Source organism: Oncorhynchus masou, chromosome 15 (genome assembly GCF_036934945.1).
Source record: "Oncorhynchus masou masou isolate Uvic2021 chromosome 15, UVic_Omas_1.1, whole genome shotgun sequence".
Taxonomy (NCBI): domain Eukaryota; kingdom Metazoa; phylum Chordata; class Actinopteri; order Salmoniformes; family Salmonidae; genus Oncorhynchus; species Oncorhynchus masou.
In genome coordinates this window covers 45,358,658-45,379,450 of record NC_088226.1, presented here as the reverse complement: position 1 = coordinate 45,379,450, position 20,793 = coordinate 45,358,658, and the positions used below count along the sequence as shown (strand labels likewise).

The window sequence follows — 20,793 nt, the reverse complement described above, 5'->3', positions numbered from 1 at the left end:
ACTTTGTGAGGAAGGTTGGTGGTCGGCATTGATAGAGGTGATCAATGCCGAGTTAGGCTCATTCCGGTTTCTCTGGCAGTGTTCAGAGTCCGGATTCCGGACTATCCCTGATTGACTCTGGAGGGTTTTCAGAGTATGAATTGGATGACCTCAGTCCGGGGCAGTCAGAAGCCCCGGCTGTGGATTCGGCGGGGAGAGTGAACCATTGGTGGTGAAAGCACCTTTGGTGTTTTTCTCACCCTCAGTGGAGTTCCTCCAGGTTTGGGGTAAGGTGTTTACCTCCTGTCCCTGCAGCAGTGAGTCGTTGCTTACCCCTGTGTAAAGATTCTACCGATGAGTGGCGAGTTACTTAGCTTCAGAGGCTAACAATGGGTCTATTCCTAGCTCAGAGGTCCCTGAACCCGGTGTGGGCCGGGTATCAGAACACCCAGTTCCTTCCCCACATTCGGACACTCGGTTGTCAAGAGTGGTGGATATTTAAAACAACTTTTTTATCCCAGTACCTCAGGGTGGCATTCTGCCCCTTCAGGATATAATGTATGCGAGACTGGCAGCGTGTTCTATCAAGTGGTGGGCAGGCGCAGTTTCACCATGGTTGATAGGACAGTGGTGAGGGGCTACGGTCTGCAGTTTGCTGTGCATCCTCCTCCTTTTCGTGGAGTCATTACGTCATTGGTCTTCAAGGTCCTAGCGCCTGTCTTGAGAGAGGAGATTTCCTCTCTCCTTCAAAAGCACGTTTTTCGGGTGGTTCCCATGTCAGAAGTACAGAGCGGTTAGTGCAGCCGGTACTTCGTAGTTGCCTAGAAAATTGGAATATTGCATCCTAATCCTGGACTTACGTGTTTTAAACAAGCACATCAAAGTTCAAAATGCTCACACTATGCTGGCTATTGCAGTCGGTACATTCCAGCGATTGATTTACATCATAGATCTGAAGGATGCATATTTTCATGCGCTATACATCCTCCCCACCTATCACCCCACACCTTTTCTATGGCTGTGGAGGTGGCTTTGGCACCGCTTCGGTGCCAGGGGTCAGAGTATTATCTGGGTGATTGGCTGGTCAAGTGAACAGGTGGAGCTCCATACTGCCACCCTGGTTTTGCATATTCAGTCTTTGGGGTTCATAGTGAATCCCCAGAAAAGTTGCTCGGCGCATTCAGTTTCTGGATCTCATAATGGCATCAATTCTGAATTGTGTTTTTGTCCCAACAAAGAAGGGTCGCATTCAGGCTCTGTCTGGCACAGTTTCAGCTGGGGCACTTGGTGGTTTTCTTGCTTGTGCCTGTGATTATTGGGTCTGATGGCCTCTATGACAGCTGTGGGGCCTCTGGGATTTCTGTTGATGCATCTGTTTCAGCACTGGGCGCATCTCGCCACTGCCATCGGTTGCTCAAGGTATTCTGTCATGCCTAAGGGTGTTGACTCCTTGGAGTGGTCCGCAATTGCTGTGTCAGGTGATTCAAATGGGCCGGGTAGTGTCCCGCAGGGGTGGTCACGACGGACGTATCCTTACTGGAGCGCTGTGTGTTACTCGGCTACTCGGATTTGGTCAACAGCGCAAAGGCCGCTGCATATCAACTACCTAGAGCTACTGACTGATTTGCTAGCGCTGAGGCATTTCCTTTTGATGTTGGAGGGCCAGCATGTGTTGGTAAGGTCCGACAACAGGACGGTGGTGGCATACATCAACAGGCAGGGACGGATGATGTCTCTCAGTCTCCTCACCTGGCCCATTATCTGCTCGTATAGAGCAGTGCGCATGCCCTGTTGCAGAGGCCAACATATATTACAAGTTTTCTCAATTTGAGTGCAGATCTACTTTTAAGGGAACGTCCGGAGTGGGGACTACACTCCTCGGTGGTGGCACAGATTTGGGACCGGTTCTGCATGGCCGATGTAGATCTTACGCATCGCGAGTAAACGCGCATTGTCGTCTGTTCTTTTCAATGAGGTATCTGAGTGCTCCATTGGGAACGGATGCGTTGGCGTATCAGTGGCCTCGGCCTCTGCTCTATGCGTTCCTCTAGGGGACCTGATTCAGGCCACCGTGCAGAGGGTCTGTCAGGAGGGTCTGTTGTTGATTCGGCCCAGACAACCCAGATACCATGGAGATCATTTGAATACAAATACAAAAAAACCAACAGAAAAACAAGAGACTCAAAATTGAGTTCAGATGCTTCCTGTTTCCAATGATCATCCTTTTTCCACATTGAACATTTATATGGCAGCCATTTCGGCGTGCCATGTAGGGATGAACAGCTCTGCCCCAGGGTCTCATCCTCTGGTGTGTGCACTCGGAGCAGGGTCAAAGCCTAAGGCACTGACCTGGTGTTGGTCCTGGACGCTCTGTGTGAGCCTCTGTTTGAATCATTAGAGTCTATGGACCTGAAAGTACTTTCCTTCAAGACTGCCCTGCTATTTATGGCCTTGGTGTCAGCCAAGCCTGTTGGGGGGACCTCCAAATGCTATCAGTACACCTTTCCTATTTGGAGTTTGCGCCTGTTGACTCCAAAGTGAGTTTACATCCTGTGGTGGCATATTTCTGCTTTACCAAATGAGGAGTTACAAACTTCACACACCAGTCAGAGTTATACTTAAACTACATATTTTTTTAATAGGAGCTTTGCAATAGCCTTTTTGACTTTCAATGATGCGCTATCTCTAATGAACCATTGAAAAGTACCACCAGAAAAGTACAAAGATCTTTTATAGCCAAGATACACCCCTTTCAACTTACATGACGAACCACAGATCTTAGTGACTGTTCACAAATAAAGACTTTTCCTTTAGAAAGGAGTATCCCTTAGCCAGATAACATTCACTATAAATTATCGTTCAGTTTGGTCCCTCAGACGAGGTTCTAATCTCGTTCCTGGTACTTCATAGTACAAAAACACCAACTCATCCAATGGCATATATCAATTATCAACTTTAGATACCCCCATCTCAAGTAATCCCATTAATCACGCCATCCCTTCACATGGTTTAAGAATAGGTAAAGACACATTCACATATGAAGACAATGTCCCATCCTGTCCTCTTCGCTTTCTGATATTCTGCATAGCACCAGAGACATGTGGAAGACAAGCCTGACCTTTCCCCTCTCTGGGCCCCAAGTGACTGAGCCCCAGCTGAGGGAAAAGTGCAACTGCCAACACTATAGTCCAAAAGGATACATTCTAATGACAACTATCTCACATAAGCATATTATGCAAATAAAACATCTTAATTATCTATGTTACCCAACTAATTCTGATTCATCCACCACAATCCTAATGCAGTTTCTCCCTAGGTTATGCCTATGTCTTACAGTTCTTCCCTTTCTCACCTTCTCTGTTTGCTTTGTAGCATGGCCTGTGTCCGGTGCACAGTTTACACGCGTATATAGATTTGAACAAGGATGTCCGTGTTGTGAACAGCTTTTGCAACAGTTCTGGTCAATGTTATGCAGCTCGCGTGCGAGCGCTTTACCAAGTCACAACAGGTGTTCTCGTTTTAGACCTGCGATTACAGGTACGAGTCCTGACATTGCAGGCTCGTAATGTAAGTATTGTTCTTGGAACCATGGTGTCTATGGATTTGGGTTGCAGTGACAGCGTGTCAGTACACATAGCCATGTTGCAGCAAGTTCTCATGTCCCCTCATGTATGTTATACCCAGTGACCAACTGAAAGGGAACGGACAGTTATGAATGTAACTACTGTTCCCTGAAGGCGGGAACGAGGTATAACATATTTTGGCCTGTGCCTTCAGGGGGTTTGGGTTCGCTGAAGAGCGGTATTGAATTGAGGAAATGGATGTGAGCCCCGGTATTATAGCCAGGAAGGAGGAGCTTCCGAGTCTGGCTCGGCATCTATTGGCCCATTGGGCGTGCTTTCAGTAGGCTGCAGGTGAATAGGATGGGTCGTTGACTCCCCATAGTATGTTATACCTCATTCAGGAAACAGTAGTAATATTCATAACTTCACTCTATTTATAATAAGCATGGCAACACCAATCCAAGCAAACTCTGGCAATGAGTCAGAGGTGATTGGCTAGTCATTATCCTATCGCTTTCAATTATGATCAAAACGACTTAGAGAGTTGTCCAACTCAAACAAACATGCGTACAGTTACCTTTGAAATGTTTGTTTACATAAGGCACAAGGTGATGGTATGGAATGTGCCCCCCCCCCATATTTTTGTTTTATTGAGATTGTTTTCACTTCTTGTACCTCTAAAGTATTGTAGTAGATGCTGACAGGAAGGAACATACAGTATATTCTTTAGTTTGGTGTGGAAGACTGGCATTGTATGGGGATGGACTGATTTAGCCTGGCACAGTGAGGTTTTATTTAGACATTTAAGACCAATGTATGCTTGTATGCGTCATGCCCCAGCTTTGTCCAAAGACTCTCTGTACCTGGCTGTTGTTTTGAGGGCACACATGGTGAACACATGGGCAACAATTCCTTAGTCTCCTGTTTGTTTACTCATAACAGCTCATTCAACCATTTTACATTTACAACTGCTGTGTTCATAGAGCCACGTGAAACAAGCAACATTGCATTAAATCTACTAAAAACGACATCCAAATGCAGTCACATTAGTTTGGTTGACAGTTTGTCCCATCCCTCAGGTGCTCCCACCAGATGAATGCCACTCAGGAGGAGCAGGACATTGTCACAGTGACATTGTTGAGTCCCTCCTTTGGGAAGACGGAGGTGGAGAGCAGGCTGAACATCACCACGGGAAGATTCCACACGTTGGAGTGTGTGGCCACTGTGGAGGGAGAGCAGGCCTACACACTGTTCTCTATCAGTGGTGAGTTGTGGTGACATGCGCACACACACACACACATAGCAATATACAAATGAGTGGGGAGTTGTTGTAGATTAATTTTTTAATTTTTTAATAGATAATACTCAATACGAAAAAACGGAATTAATGTCAGTAATGCAGTACTAAGTCTCAGCTGTGTTACATTCAGGTCACTGTCACGTGTGCCTCCTCGCAGACCTCTAGGTCACCAGGCTGCTCGTTATGGCGCACACCTGTCACCAGCGTTACTCGCATAATGACACTCACCTGGACTCCATCACCTCCTTGATTACCTGCACTTTATCTGTCACTCCCTTTGGTTTCTTCCCCAGTCGTCATTGACTCTGTTTCATGTCGCTGCGTGGTTTGTGTTTCGTGTTTATTGTTTTGTTTATTTATTAATACACTCACTCCCTGTACTTGCTTCGCGACTCTCAGCGCACTCATTACAGTCAAGGTCCATTCAGGTCAGACTGCTCCCATTATGTCTGAGCTGAGGTGCAGCGTTACAGCTGTTTCTCTTTATGTGGCTCAAGGTCATGTAAGTGATCCGCACCATCAACCCTCTTCAGCTCAACTCGAAGGATTTCGCAATTATAATCCACTGATTGTTTACGAAAGACTTGGGTTTTTGACATAGATCTTACCCATAAACAGAGGTGCAATATTAAGCATTGATTATAGGGCCGGAGTCTGTTTATATAAACATAGGTGGGGAGCGATAACACAAACCTGTGTGATGTGTGATAATGTCTCATCACTTACTAGCAGAAATGATCATCAGTGGTAGGGGCATAGTGTAATTTTGGAACGCGAATCCAACTTTCTAGAACATCCTGTTTATATACTGTCTGATGCGCAACTCTAATATGACGGCAATTGAAACCAGAGTGAGAAGAGAGTTGTCTTAGCGTGGCTATGGAGAATGAGATTGCGATGGTGTAGAGGAGGAGGAGAAGTTGCCTGGACACATCGGGCATGTGGGTGGCATTATGGACGAGGAGTGTGTAGCCAGGCAGGACAGGCTTGTGGGAGCTTGTGCCCAGGCCTTAGTGCTTATTGGAGCAGGGCAGACCCGCAGAGACTTGCAGGGAAGTCTGGACAACAGTTGGAGCCCTTGCCACCCTGAATGTTTAAACACTGTGGGAATTTTGGACGTGGCCAGCCAAGGAGGCAGGAAGCTGTAGGGAAAGAATAAAGGGATGGAGGGAGAGCTTTAAAAGCCACTGACAGGTTTACAGAAGATTAGTTCCTGCAGACTCTGCATTCTGAGATGATTTGAAATGGAGAGAAATCCTCTTATGGCTAAAGAGCTTATTACACCTCGTGTACAGAGCGAGGAAAACAATAACACCACAAACCGCTACAGTACACAGAGGAACAGACTTATTATACAGCAGTTTACACAACAACAGCAGCAGTACTGCGTCATGCTGTACAACACCACAGCATGCTACATACTGTGCAGTGTCTTCGGAAAGTATTCAGACCCCTTGACTTTTTCCACATTTTGTTTGGTTACAGCCTTATTCTAAAATTGATTAAATATTTTTTTTTACATCCTCAATCTACATACAGTACCCAATAATGACAAAGCAAAAACTTTTAAAAACATTTTTGCTAATTTATTAAAAATAAAAAACTGATATCACATTTAAATAAGTATTCAGACCCTTTACTCAGTACTTTGTTGTAGCACCTTTGTCAGCGATTACAGGCTCAAGTCTTCTTTGGTTTGATGCTACTGTCAGCGTTGTGTGTATAGGTGGCAGGGAAGTCAGGCGCAGGAGAGTCAAAATGAAGTGTAAATGGAGTCTTTTAATAAATGTCAACAGAACATGCTCCATAACACTAAAAGGTACAGACATGAAAAAACATGGGTACGAGAACCCGTCGCGCACCAACACAACGAAATAACAACACTGACAATAAAACAATCTCTGACAAAGACATGATGGGAAACAGAGGGTTAAATACACAACAGGTAATGAATGGGATTGAAAACAGGTGTGTGGGAAGACAAGACAAAACCAATGGAAAATGAAAAATGGATCAATGATGGCTAGAAGACCGGTGACGTCGAACGCCGAGCACCACCCGAACAAGGAGAGGCAACGACTTCGGTAGAAGTCGTGACAGCAACAAGCTTGGCACACTTGTATTTGGGGAGTTTCTCGCATTCTTCACTGCAGATCCTCTCAAGCTCTGTCTGGTTGGATGGGGAGCATTGCTGCACAGCTATTTTCAGGTCTCTCCAGAGTTGTTCGATCGGGTTCAAGTCTGGGCTCTGGCTGAGACACTCAAGGACATTCAGAGACTTGTCCCGAAGCCACTCCTACTACGTTGTCTTGGCTATGTGCTTCGGGTCGTTGTCCTGTTGGAAGGTGAACCTTCACCCCAGTCTGAGGTCCTGAGCGCTCTAGATCTCGCTTTACTTTGCTCCATTCATATTTCCCTCAATCCTGGCTAGTCTCCCAGTCCCTGCCGCTGAAAAACATCCCCACAACATGATGCTATCTCCACCATGCTTTACTGTAGGGATGATGCCAGGTTTCCTCCAGGCGTGACACTTGGCATTCAGGCCAAAAAGTTTAATCTTGGTTTCATCAGACCAGAGAATATTCTTTCTCATGGTCTGAGACTCTTTAGGTGCCTTTTGGCAAACTCCAAGTGGGCTTTCATGTGCCTTCTGATCCCCAATCAAAGACAAAGATAGACAGCTGCCTCTGATTGGGAACCATACTCAGCCAAAAACACAAAGGAATAGAAAACATAGATTTTCCCACCCAAAAACACAAAGGAATAGAAAACATAGATTTTCCCACCCGAGTCACACCCTGACCTAACCAAACATAGAGAATAATAAGGATCTCTAAGGTCAGGGCGGGACAATCTGGCCACTCTACCATGAAGGCCTGATTGGTGGAGTGCTGCTGAGATGGTTTGTCCTTCTGAAAGGTTCTCCCATCTCCACAGAGGAACTCTAGAGCTCTGTCAGAGTGACCATCTGGTTCTTGGTCACCTCCCTTCTCCCCCGATTGCTCTTCCTAGATACAAACATTAGCTCCTGGAAGAGTTTTGGTGGTTCCAGACTTCCTACATTTTAGAATGACGGAGGCCATTGTGTTCTTGGTGACCTTCAATGCTGCAGACATTTTTTGTACCCTTCCCCAGATCTGTGCCTCGACACAGTCCTGTCTCTGAGCTCTACAGATAATTCATTCGACCTCATGGCTTGGTTTTGCTGTGACATGCACTGTCAACTGTGGACCTTAAATAGACAGAAGTGTCCAATCAATTTAATTTACCGCAGGTGGACTCCACAATCAAGTTGTAGAAACAGAGCTCAATTTTAAGTTTCATAGTAAAGGGTCTGAATACTTATGTAAATAAGGTATTTCTGTTTTTAATTTTTAATAAATGAGCTAACATTTCTAAAGACCTGTTTTCGCTTTGTCGTTATGAAGATTTGTATTTATTTAATCCATTTTAGAATAAGGCTGTAACCATAACAAAATGTGGAAAAAGTTCATGGGTCTGAATACTTTCCAAAGGTACTGTGACTATAACAGGAATTATGTAGGTAATAATATACAAAGATATTAACAAAATACAGAAAATAAAGTTTGACTCAAATAATAGGATTACTTTAGCGTGATTACCACATAGCACTCTCCACATAAGAAGCCTAATATAAAGCCAAACATAAGATCTGATCTCTTCCTGTGTTTCTGTCATTCTCTCATAGTGCTTCTCTCCTCTCTCTAACGTCCTTCACTGATATCTCTATATCTCTCTGTGTTGTGTGTTTGTCCCTACAGAGAGAACAGTGCCCCATGAGCTCTTCACCCCTCTGCTGATTGGCTTTGTGTCAGCAGCGGCCCTCCTCTGTGTCATCCTCATAGTGCTCTTCTACAAGTACCTGCAGGTAACTCACCTCTTCTCATGCATGTCACACCCACTTCTACTGCAGGTTACACACCTGAGTATAAAAATGACACACAGTAACTCACAGCCAACGATAAGGTACAGTATCTCAGCATAAACTGTGCTGAAGTACCATGACTGATGTGAGTTTTATGGCATCCTCTGTGCTTCTCCTAATATAAACTCCCTGCTTGCCTCACAGAAACCGAAATACCAGATCCAGTGGAAAGTCATTGAAGGTATCCACGGAAACAACTATGTGTATATTGACCCTACCCAGCTCCCATACGACCACCAGTGGGAGTTCCCCCGGGACAAACTGCGTTTCGGTGAGTTCCTTGGCTTAGGAATAGCACATTTAATCATCACCAAGCGGGGAGGTTGCCCCAGACATCTTTTACAGTATATCCGTCATCTCTAATACAGGAATATATGATGTTTAGTTTGTTTTTAGTATTACCCAGGTCTATTTAAGATGTGTAGTATCAAGTCATAGCAGCAGTTGTTGAAAGTCTGTTTTGTTTTGGTATTTGGAGCCAGCCAATGTATCTTTGCGGGCTCATAATGATGGATGCACACCCTATTTACAGACCAATTGGTTACAGTTTTACACTTTTGCAATGGCTGTGAGCACACACTAACTGCATGATGTATTTAATGTAGCTGTTTTCTTTCATAAACAACCTCAACCCCTCCCTTTAAGCAAATGTTCTGTTGTTTTTGGAAATTTTGAAACCACCCCAAACAGGATTCTGCGTGTCCTGGTGTCTGCTTTCCCCGCCCTTGCAGGGTAAACCTGGTGATCGTTGGTGCAGGAAGCAGAGCTAGGATGTGGGAGGGGAACACGATGGAATAACATTAGTCTGTCTGTGTTCCATGTCTGTCTGCAGGGAAAACTCTGGGCTCCGGAGCCTTCGGGAAGGTGGTGGAGGCTACTGCTTATGGAATGTCCAAAGCTGATACAGTGATGACAGTGGCGGTCAAAATGCTCAAACGTAAGACCGAAGTGATGACACAAGTGATAATAAAACATTTCAGAGTAGCTGCGTTGACGAATCCTCTGGAATCTTCTTCCGGATAGTTAAACAACCGAAGCTTCTGCGTATGAGCGGTATTCTCTCCCCCTCCGCTGCAGCAACATATCAAAGACACGCAGGACACCGACAGGCAGTCTAAATAGTGATTTAACGTTGTTTTTCATCATCATTGCAAACCTTGATTGGTTAAACAGGAGGCAGAGGCAGTCAGCTTTTAACGGTTCTATGTTAGTTGTGATTAAAACGCTGATTGTTTTTGCCCCAATGCAATGTGTAGACTGCGTCCTGCTTGTGCTACTGAAATATACTTAGTAACAACACACAGAGAAAGTTGTAACCTACATCCTAAATTAGCCTACAAAATACACTGAGTGTACAAAACATTAAGGACACCTTCCTAATATTGAGTAGAGTTGTCTTAAGGCTTAAAAATCCTTCTTTGGCCCCCCGAGTGGCGCAGTGATCTAAGGCACTGCATCGCAGTGCTAGCTGTGCCACTAGAGATTCTGGGTTCAAGTCCAGGCTCTGTTGCAGCCGTCCGTGACCGGTAGACTCCATGGGGTGGCGCACAATTGGCCCAGTGTTGTCCGGATTAGGGGAGGATTTGGCCAGCAGGGATGACCCTGTCCCATCGTGCACTAGCGCCTCCTGTGGCGGGCCAGGTGCAGTGCACACTGACACGGTCGCCAGGTGTACAGTGTTTCTTTCGACACCTTGGTGCAGCTGGCTCCGGGTTAAGTGGGCATTGTGTTAAGAAGCAGTGTGACTTGGTTGGGTTGTGTTTCGGAGGACGCATGGCTCTTGACCTTCGCCTCTCCTGAGTCCGTATGGGAGTTGCAGCGATGAGACAAGACTGTAACTACCAATTGGATACCTTGAAAAATGGGGTAAAATAAAAAAATAAAATAAAAAATGCTACTTTAATTAACCGTTTTCCTCCCCTTCATCTACGTTGATTGAAGTGGATTTAACAAGTGACATCAATAAAGGGTCAAAGCTTTCACCTGGTCAGTTTATGTTATAGAAAGAGCAGGTCGCCAGGTTGCTGTTTTGTTCACTCAGTGTATATATATTTGTGGAATGTCCGTTCAACCGCAGCTAGTTTTTATACCAGCTGTTCAGAAATAGAGACATAGGCTACATCATCATGTCGATCAAATGGCTTGATGACAAGGGTTCAGAAGAGGGTGAGTAAAGTGAACACACGCACACAGCGTGATTCAGTTCTTTAGCTCTGGGGAAGAGGCTTCCAGGGTGGCGGTACCGGGTGGGTTACCTTCGGTCGCGCAACCTCAGACAAGTTTAATGGCAATAAAAAGAGACACATGTTGGTGATAAATCAGTTTATTTTATGGTGTCTGACTAATCAGACCTGGTCAAGTCACAGTCAGAAGACCCCTGGCCCGAATGATGATTGGTGAACACCCTCAACAGATATTTGACTAAATATATTTCAGTAGCTATTGAGTATGTGTGTGTGTGTGCGTGTTTGCATTGATATATGTATGCTTGTGACACCGACAGTGGCCAGAGGTGTTTGTGCTAGCACGAGGTGAAACTAGCACAAGCAGATTTCCTTTGATGTTTTCTTTGATGATGACTTTGAAGCACTTTAAAATGATCACGTTCCGATGGTTTTTCCACAGCCAGTGCCCATGCCACTGAGAAGGAGGCGCTGATGTCAGAGCTGAAAGTTCTCAGTTACCTCGGAAACCACATGAACATCGTCAACCTGCTTGGAGCCTGTACTGTTGGAGGTAAGGGGCAGAATGTTTGGAGGACTGTACCAACCATAGAATAAGAAGAGTTTATCCAAGACTAGAATTAGGGTTAAGTCTATGGTATCATCAATCTGAATGGTGATGGTAACTGGTTTGTCAGAGGTTTTTGAGAAACAGTGATAACCTGAACACTCCCTCCTTTTATCACCAATTATTTTATGGCTTGTTGAGCATTGGATCATGCTTTATGATGTAGGAGTGGTGATCCTGAAACTTACTGTGATTGTATTGGTGTGTCTATACGTCAGAGTATTTTGTTTATCTTTGTTTGTCTTTTGTGTGTTGCTTCTTTGTGTTCTATTTCTACAGTCATGTGACATGGCAATTGTGCTCCTTGTCTTCAGGCCCAACCCTGGTGATCACAGAGTACTGCTGCTTTGGTGACCTCCTGAACTTTCTGAGAAGGAAGAGAGAGACGTTCTTTTGCTCCAAGCTAGGGGACGACTGCTACTACAGGAATGTCATGCTGCAGAGGGGAACAGCTACAGCTGGGTCAGTGTGGCCCTTTTACAATTACAAGGAGAGGGTGGTAGTTGAGTGGTGTATAATTATCACAGCACAGTATGTAAGGTATGTATGTGCTGTTGCTTATGTCATCTCACCTGCTCATGGAAGTAAATACCACTGCCGCTGTTGAAAATTCCCCAATTGAACTAAGCATGAAGCACTCTTTGTTGTTATTGAGAAAACATACTTACAGTTAATGTATCTGGAGATTCACAATTTATGTAAGGGAGGATTTCCTACCCAGTGTGTAGGAGTAATATGTAGTATTGGCGTGGCAGCTGAACTGAGATCAGACTGCTCCTTTCCTCCTCACAGAGACAGCAGGAATGGCTACGTGGATATGAGGCCTTCTGTCACTGGCGTCCTGACAAATGGCTTCTCCTCAGAGAAGAGGCGCTCGATGCGCAAAGCAGGCAAGACATCCACTCTGATATTCATTGATAATTGTCACATTTATAATTTCAGAGTGAATTCATACAACCTTCAATGTATCTCCCTCTATAAACAATGAAGCCACCTTTCTACACAATGCTGTTCTCTCTATATACCTCTCTAACTATTTTTGCTCCATCCTCTCTCTTTCTCTCAGGTGGTTCCAGTAGTGAGCCAGATGTTGTGAGTGAGATGCTCCATGAGGACGGTCTCTCTCTGGACACAGAGGATCTGCTCAGCTTCTCCTATCAAGTGGCCAAAGGCATGGACTTCCTGGCTTCCAAAAATGTAAGCCCTTCATGTCCTCACCGAAGATATCCTGTCCTAATAAGCTCCTGAAACCCCTCACCACCAGCTATCTAGAATTACAGGTCTATATTGTACTCTGCAATTCAGTCCAGCTAGTTAAATCCAGGATGGTGGACCATGTTAATGTCCAACCATTCTCTGGAAAGCACCCTTTCCACTGGTATTATTGGTTCATTGTATGAGATTACATTTAGACACACACTAAGATACACACACACACACACACACATTAGTTCCATCCTCTTTCTTTCCAAACAATACCAGGATCACATTTCCATGACTGGTCAACAGGTCCAGGATGCATGTTTGAGCATGCTACTGAAAAATGTATAAGGCATTAAGGCAAGCGGACACCAGACTACACCCAGGCCCTGTATTAGTATCTGGGTGTGTATGGAACAACTTTTGTGAAAGAAAATTCTCTGTCACAATGTATTAGTAGTATTGAGTGTTCTACAGTATGTTATGTTACCTTGTGCTGTCTTATTGCATTATGTTTCATTATTTGTGTGTGTGTGTGTGTGTGTGTGTGTGTGTGTGTGTGTGTGTGTGTGTGTGTGTGTGTGTGTGTGTGTGTGTGTGTGTGTGTGTGTGTGTGTGTGTGTGTGTGTGTGTGTGTGTGTGTGTGTAGTGTATCCACAGAGACCTGGCAGCCAGGAACATTCTCCTGACCCAGGGACGAGTGGCAAAGATCTGTGACTTCGGCCTTGCTCGTGACATCACCACTGACTCCAATTATGTAGTCAAAGGCAATGTAAGTCTGCCCCATCACTCGCTGTAGATCTCAATATGAGTTATAGATACTGCTTTGGACATTTTGCAGTGAATGCCGTCAAGCACAGGCACTGTATTGATATAAAGCGTGTTTGTCAGCTACAGTGCCTTCAGAAAATATTCCACATTTTGTTGTGTTACATAAAAATACAAATGTCACCCATCTACACAATACCCCATAATGACAAAGTAAAAACGTGTTTTTAGAAATGTTAGCAAATTAAATACATAAATATCTAATTTACATAAGTATTCACACCCCTGTCAATACATCATGGTTTCCCAAATCCGGTCCTGGGGCCCTGGCTGTACATTTTGGTTTTTGCCCTAGCACTACGCAGCTGATTCAAATGATCAACATTTGACGATGATTGGTTATTTGAATCAGCTGTGTAGTGCTAGGGCAAAAAAACTAAATGTGCACCCAGGGGGTGGGGTTCCCAGCACCGTGTTTGGAAAACCCTGCAATACACGTTAGAATCACCTTTGTCTTTCTGGGTATGTCTCTAAGAGCTTTGCGCACCTGGATTGTACAATATTTGCCCATTATTATCTTCTACATTCTTTAAGTTCTGTCATATTGGTGGTTAATCATTGCTCGACAACCATTTTCAAGTCTTGCCATTGATTTTCAAGAAGTGCACCTATTGGTAAATGGGTAAAGCAAACAGATATTCAATATCCCTTTGAGCATGGGATATTATTACACTTTGGATGGTATATCAATACACCCAGTCACTATAAAGATACAGGTGTCCGCATCCTTCCTAACTCAGTTGGCGGACAGTGAATCTTCATAACTGTAAATCTGCCACTCGGGAACATTCACTGTCTTCTTGGTAAGCAACTATAGTGTAGATTTGGCCTTGTGTCTTAGGTTATTGTCCTGCTGAAAGGTGTATTCATCTGTTTCTGGTGGAAAGCAGACTGAACCAGGTTTTCCTTTAGAATTTTGCCTGAAAATAGTCTAATCTTCATGACTAATGTTCAAATTTTGACGTCAAACAGTATCAAGGTTTTGGTCTAATGCCTCTAAGAATGTTAGCATAACCGTGTTCATGGAGCTCTCAACTAGCCATTCCATTTCTTTTTTATCCTAAAAACTCCCTTCCTCTCCGGCAACTGAGTTAGGAAGGATGCGGACACCTGTATCTTTATAGTGACTGGGTGTATTGATATACCATCCAAAGTGTAATAATATCCCATGCTCAAAGGGAATATCTTTTTGTTTTACCCATCTACCAATAGGTGCACTTCTTTGCGAGGCATTGGGAAAACCTCTCTGGTCTTTATGGTTGAATCTGTGTTTCAAATTCACTGCTCGACTGAGGGACCTTACAATTATCTGTATGTGTGGGGTACCGAGAATTACTGTATAAAATAAATAATTCAAATACTGAGCTATATTGTATGCCAAAAAATGTGGAAAATATATTATGATATAGTAATACATTTAACAAGTAATATTTGTATTTCTCAAAAGGTAAGAGTAAAAATGATTGACACCCTTTCAATACCTCACCTTCACTGAGCCTAACATCACTGAGCCTTTAAAAAAAGGCTTAGCTTAAGGTCAATGGCATCATGAACATTTTAGCCAAAACCTCGTTACCTCTGCCAGGAGGCTGAAACTTGGCTGCAAGTGGATCTTCCAGGAAGACAATAACCCCAAGCATACTGCACAATCCACAAAGAAATTGTTAATTGGCCACAAAATCAATATTTTTGCAATGGTCATCTCAGTTTCTGGATTTGAAACACGATAAAAACCCGTGTTTTGAATTGAAGAGGGCAGTCCATACGAGCAGACGAAGGATATCAAGGATCTGGAAAGATTCTGTATTGAGGAATGGTCTAAGATCCCTCCCAATGTGTTCTCCAATCTCATGAAACATTTTAGAAAAAGGCTCGGTGACGTTACCCTCGCAAGGTGAGGTATTAAAAAATTAAAATATGACTTGTTAATTGTATAACATAATATAATTTCCCCCCAAAATGGTGCATACAATTTAGCTCAGTATTTGCATGTATTTTATACAGGCATTCTTACTCATCTTATCAAGGATGTCAATGTTGGTCCCATCTGTATATTTGGTGAATGTGACATTTTAATGCGCACTCTGAGACAGCTGTGTGTTTATGAATTACTTGAAATGTCACTGGTATGGGGTCACCAGATACAAATGTCTCAAACATTCAGCACCTTATGGGAGTTTTAACCTAGGAAATACATCTCCTCTCATACTAACGCAAAAACAAGCAATGCTGAACATTGGTTTGAAATTCCAGATCAGCAGAATCTGCATGAACCATTTCCCCTCACCGGTTCTCAAGCCTCCACAGCGATGGATGGAGATGATGGACTACTTCAATAGATTTGCTTTGATGAATTTTCTGAATAGATGGAGTACGTCTGACATATTTGACTGGTTGTGATGGTTTGTGTTCCACGCAGGCTCGTCTCCCAGTCAAGTGGATGTCTCCGGAGAGCATCTTTGAGTGTGTGTACACATTTGAGAGTGACGTGTGGTCCTATGGCATCTTGCTCTGTGAAATCTTCTCACTCGGTACTTGCATACACATTATTCTCTGTGTGTGTGTGTGTGTGTGTGTGTGTGTGTGTGTGTGTGTGTGTGTGTGTGTGTGTGTGTTTTTCATTGATTTTTATTATCTTATTTCCTATTTGGCCTATAGGAAGCAGTCCATATCCTGGGATACCTGTGGACTCAAAGTTCTACAAAATGATTAAGGAAGGATACAGAATGGATGCACCAGAGTTTGCACCGAGTGAAATGTGAGTGTGTGGTGTGCGTGTCTAAGTATCTTGAGAAAGAATCAGGGAGTAGGAGAAGTGTATGCGTGGGTGTACTATGCATGGGTGTGAATATGTGGGATTTGAGCAGATGGCAGATTTTATGAATTTGTCTTCACCAAAAGTTCATATTAAAACTAAAAACATTAACACTTAGAGAAAGAACAACTGTGTGAAAATATTTGTATTATTTTATTTAACTAGGCAAGTCATTTAAGAACAAATTCTTATTTTCAATGACGGCCTAGGAACAGTGGGTTCCTTGTTCAGGAGCAGAAAGACAGGTTTTCACCTTGTCAGATCGGGGATTCGATCTAGCAACCTTTCGGTTACCGGCCCAACGCTCTAACCACTAGGCTACCTGCCGCCCCTGAACATGTGACTGCTGTGGTTTCAGGTATGAGATAATGAGGTCGTGCTGGGAAGCGGACCCCTTTAAGAGACCCTCCTTCAGCAAGGTGGTGGAGAGGATCGAAAAACAGCTGTCAGACACCACCAAACACGTAGGTCACTCTCATCTAACCTGCTTGTGTACACATGTTGACAGACTATGGATTTAAGTTATTCACCAGCAGTCATTTCTATATTCTGAGATTTTTTTTTAAGTACCAAAAGGTCACCATACTAGACGTAGAAGCACCTTGAGATTTTGCTGTATTTAATAGTAGCGAACTACTATACAAATTCAATAAAATATTACCTGCCCTCTTGTTTTAGTAACATGACTGTGTGCTCCTCCACTGCAACCACCAAGGGCCACATGTTAAGGATACCACCAGACTAGTCAGCCCTCCATCTGTATAGCAGTTGACACACAGAAATGTTCAACCCTCCATTAATGCACGCACACACTCACACTCACACTCAGTACCCATTGAACGTGACACGAAGGCTAGAGGAGGAGATTAATATGATTGATCGATCACTCGTGCCCAATCACCTCTTTCACTGTGTCATGTCCTCTCTGGTGCGAGTGACAGGGGTGTGAGGTCAAACTAACAGTCTCCTCATGAACTCGGCTCATCTCTCACTTCTGAAACATGCCAGTGAGCTCTGAACACAGAGCAGGTCTTCTCTTTTCACGCCTTCCCCTTCACACCTTCAGACCAGAGGGCTACACTGTCATCTCCTTTCCTCACCATGCTGCATGTTGCTTACGCAGTACGTAGAACTGCAATGAAAACACATCTCCAACACTATGAAAACACCTCTCCAACACTCTTTTGCTCTGTTTCTCTTCTCTGTGTAGATCTATCTGAATTTCAGCTCCAAGTTTCCAGTTACAATAGGGCCCCAGGGTACCAGTGTGGACCAGGGGACACAGAATGCCAACGTCCTGCGTCTCAACTCGGTGGGCAGCAGCAACGCCTCCACTCAGCCTCTATTGGCCAGCGCCAGCGACGACGTCTTCCTGGAGGAGATGGGCACCAGGCTCAGGGTCCACCGGGTGTAAGGCCACGCCCGCACAATGGCTGCCCCATAAAGTGCCTGTTTTGTGCAGCCCAAACACCCCACCACACCTATCCCAAACATATACTATGTCTAGCTATTAGCTTCCCCCTTCAGACAGAGGCTTGAAGAAGGACGAGGTCCTCTCAAAACCTCTGCTCCTGGCGCCTTTAGTGCATGGACGAGACCTGTCACCCACTGTCTCCATAGTATCTGGTCCTGTCTCTCACAAGCTTGGATATAGTCACACTGTCTTTACTCTCAAGGCCATTGAGCTACTGTGTATCACGTTTGTGCTGTTAGAAATGGACAGTGTATTTTATAGCTCCGGAGCAGTGCTATTTTCTGTGGACTTTTCTCAATGTTGCTTTCACCGTTTTTAAATATGTTTCATACAGTGTTTATGTTTGCTTCACATTTCTGTTGTCAATGTTAAACTGAATGACTATGTTTTTGTTGTTGTTTTGAATTACGTTTTTATCTCAAACTAAATCTTATAGCGTTGTCAATGGTTGGAGCGCAATTATTATTTGAGGTGGAGGCACTTCAATTTGAACATCAGTCCAGATGTAGACATCATGTAATGAAGCTTTCACCTTTTGTCTGCTCCACCTTCCACCCTTTAAGAATTAATGTCAGTATTATTCCACATGTTCAGTTTTGGTGACTATGTGATGGAGAGACATTTTGTCAGACATTTCTAGGGCCAATGGTTTAAATGACATTCAGTGGGCTAAGTCTTATCACTTGATTAGATTGAGATGTTTTAAGTATGGTACTATGACTTCCTATTTTAGTTGATGTCCCTGTGTATATATGTACATATTGACCTTGGGTATGACTAGTAATAAGTGTATGATGTGAGAGGTAGCATTCGCTTAGATTCCGCCTGGGAGGTTGCCTGCTGGAGATTCCTTGTAAATATGTAAATATGCTTCTGGTGTCGGCACCTCTTCTGTCCTGTAGCGTATGTGTGACCCTTGTTTACATTTGTCATCAGACAGGTACTGCTGTATCACTTAGTACTGTCTCCAAAGACGGGGGGGGGAGGCTGAAACAGTGCATGGTTATAATGAGCATACTGTACAAGGAAACAGGCGATCACTCTTCAAGGTATTAGCCATTTGATCTTTTCTACTCATACAGATTGTCAAAGAAGGCTTTCTGTTTTGAGGTAAAGCCAGTGATGCTTGTTTCAAATGCCAATGTGGAGCTTGCCGTACAGACCGACAACCGTTAAGCTAACTGTTCTGAGAAAAAGCCAATTTGAAAGTTAGATGTTAGAGGTGTTTAGTCTGACCAGGTGGTGACATGTCTTATAGCTCCCAACAGTCCTGTGGATAGTAGCGTCAGTGCTCCCGTCCCAGCAGTCAGTAGCTGATTTCTCAGCCATCCCTCTACTCTTTGTGTCCAGCTGCTTCCTCTGACGGAAGTGCTACTTCCAACATCTCTCAACCAGGGCTCTGTATCACTCCAGACTCCCATCACTTGGACTTCCCTCTTCCCACACTGAGATATTGTTGTGAAGAGCACCTGGAAAATGCTGTCTGAATGACTGAAAGGGTGTGTGTGTGTGTGTGTGTGTGTGTGTGTGTGTGCGTCTGTATGTGTGCTATTTGTAGGTGCCACTGAATTAAATGTATGAAATCTACCCAACAAACTGTTCAACCCGGTCCTTCCCAAAGCTGGATATTTGTAAATATGTGTGAATACAATGTCAGTAATGTGGATGCTGTCTTCATGTTTTATTTTATTTTCTATTGATATGGTACATTTAATGCACAACACTGATATGCTGTAATCTGAAAAATGTCTTACCAGAAATAGATACACAGATACGTACACCCACATAATATTTACTGTACATCTTCTTCTTTGGAGATAAGCTGCTTGTTTTTCTGTAGATGTGGTAACTACTGTAAACGTACTGTTCCTGTACTGTACATAGTCTTTGTTTGGGCTTTGCTGTAGAATGTATTATTCCTTGTGTAGTGTCATTTTCCCCTTGGCTTGGCACTAACCATTGCATTCTGTCTTCAACAAGCAAGCCAACACATTTATTTCTTTTGAAACGCTTATGGACAGCTTTGCCTTACAAATCAAGTTGGTTTTCAACCCGAAAACAGGAATGCCTTGTCCTTTCATGGAAATGGCAAATATTGTCTAATTTGGCTAATTACAAGAAAGAACAAGTAGAACTGTAGGGCAATAACTTACATCAATACTCTGCTCTTTCCCTTATGCCACATAGAATAGGAAACATAAAACAGGTAATTACACAGTAATAACACTGAGGTTACATGGTTATATCTGTGCCTTTCATCACACTGTTAAAAAGCACAATCAAAATATTGTCTGATTATCCCTAACAATTTTACTCTATAATGGCTGATACAATATGACGGCCGATACAATATGACGGCCGATACAATATGACGGCCGATACAATATGACGGCCGATACAATATGACGGCCGATACAATATGACGGCCGATACAATATGAAGGTTGTTTTAGAAAGGTTAGAACATTTGTATATTTCCCTATACAAAGTTATTTTGTGCATTTAGTTGTATATTTATTTTACTAGAGGCAATGTTTGTTGTGCACATTTGCAATGGGTTGCTGTCTCTTGTTACTGTAATATAAATAAAATAAACGCATAAAATTGTTTTGTTAATTGTGATTTGTATTAGATTTGTATTTGTCTTTTTTCATGACATTATTTTATATGTGTGCAGGTTAGTTGTTTTGGGTGGCATTGCTGTCTTCTTTTTTGATCCAGTTTGATATTCTGGTGGAGTCATTTTATTTAACATGTCACATATTGATTTGTCCCTCGTAGATCTGAGGGACATATTGTCAGCCATCTGTGTCGAGCCTATGAGCAGGTGACGCCTCGGGGCACCTCACTGACGAGCTCCTTCCCATGCTAGTGTACAGTCATTCTAGTGTATAGCCAT

At 43.5% G+C, this 20,793-nt stretch overlaps 1 protein-coding gene across 3 annotated transcripts in view; it reads left to right on the top strand.

Annotated features, from left to right (window-relative positions):
• Positions 1-20,496, top strand: part of kita (KIT proto-oncogene, receptor tyrosine kinase a) — a 37,125-nt gene extending 16,629 nt beyond the window's left edge. For all 3 annotated transcript variants that reach the window (XM_064989402.1, XM_064989401.1, XM_064989400.1), the window contains 13 exons: positions 4,622-4,806; positions 8,625-8,731; positions 8,933-9,059; positions 9,621-9,725; positions 11,414-11,524; positions 11,893-12,040; positions 12,371-12,468; positions 12,645-12,775; positions 13,428-13,550; positions 16,026-16,137; positions 16,265-16,364; positions 16,780-16,885; positions 17,632-20,496. In XM_064989402.1, the coding sequence (XP_064845474.1) occupies positions 4,622-4,806; positions 8,625-8,731; positions 8,933-9,059; positions 9,621-9,725; positions 11,414-11,524; positions 11,893-12,040; positions 12,371-12,468; positions 12,645-12,775; positions 13,428-13,550; positions 16,026-16,137; positions 16,265-16,364; positions 16,780-16,885; positions 17,632-17,835 (1,657 nt within the window). In that variant the 3' untranslated portion in view covers positions 17,836-20,496. The remainder of the gene's footprint in view (positions 1-4,621; positions 4,807-8,624; positions 8,732-8,932; positions 9,060-9,620; positions 9,726-11,413; positions 11,525-11,892; positions 12,041-12,370; positions 12,469-12,644; positions 12,776-13,427; positions 13,551-16,025; positions 16,138-16,264; positions 16,365-16,779; positions 16,886-17,631) is intronic.
• Positions 20,497-20,793: the final 297 nt, after the last annotated feature.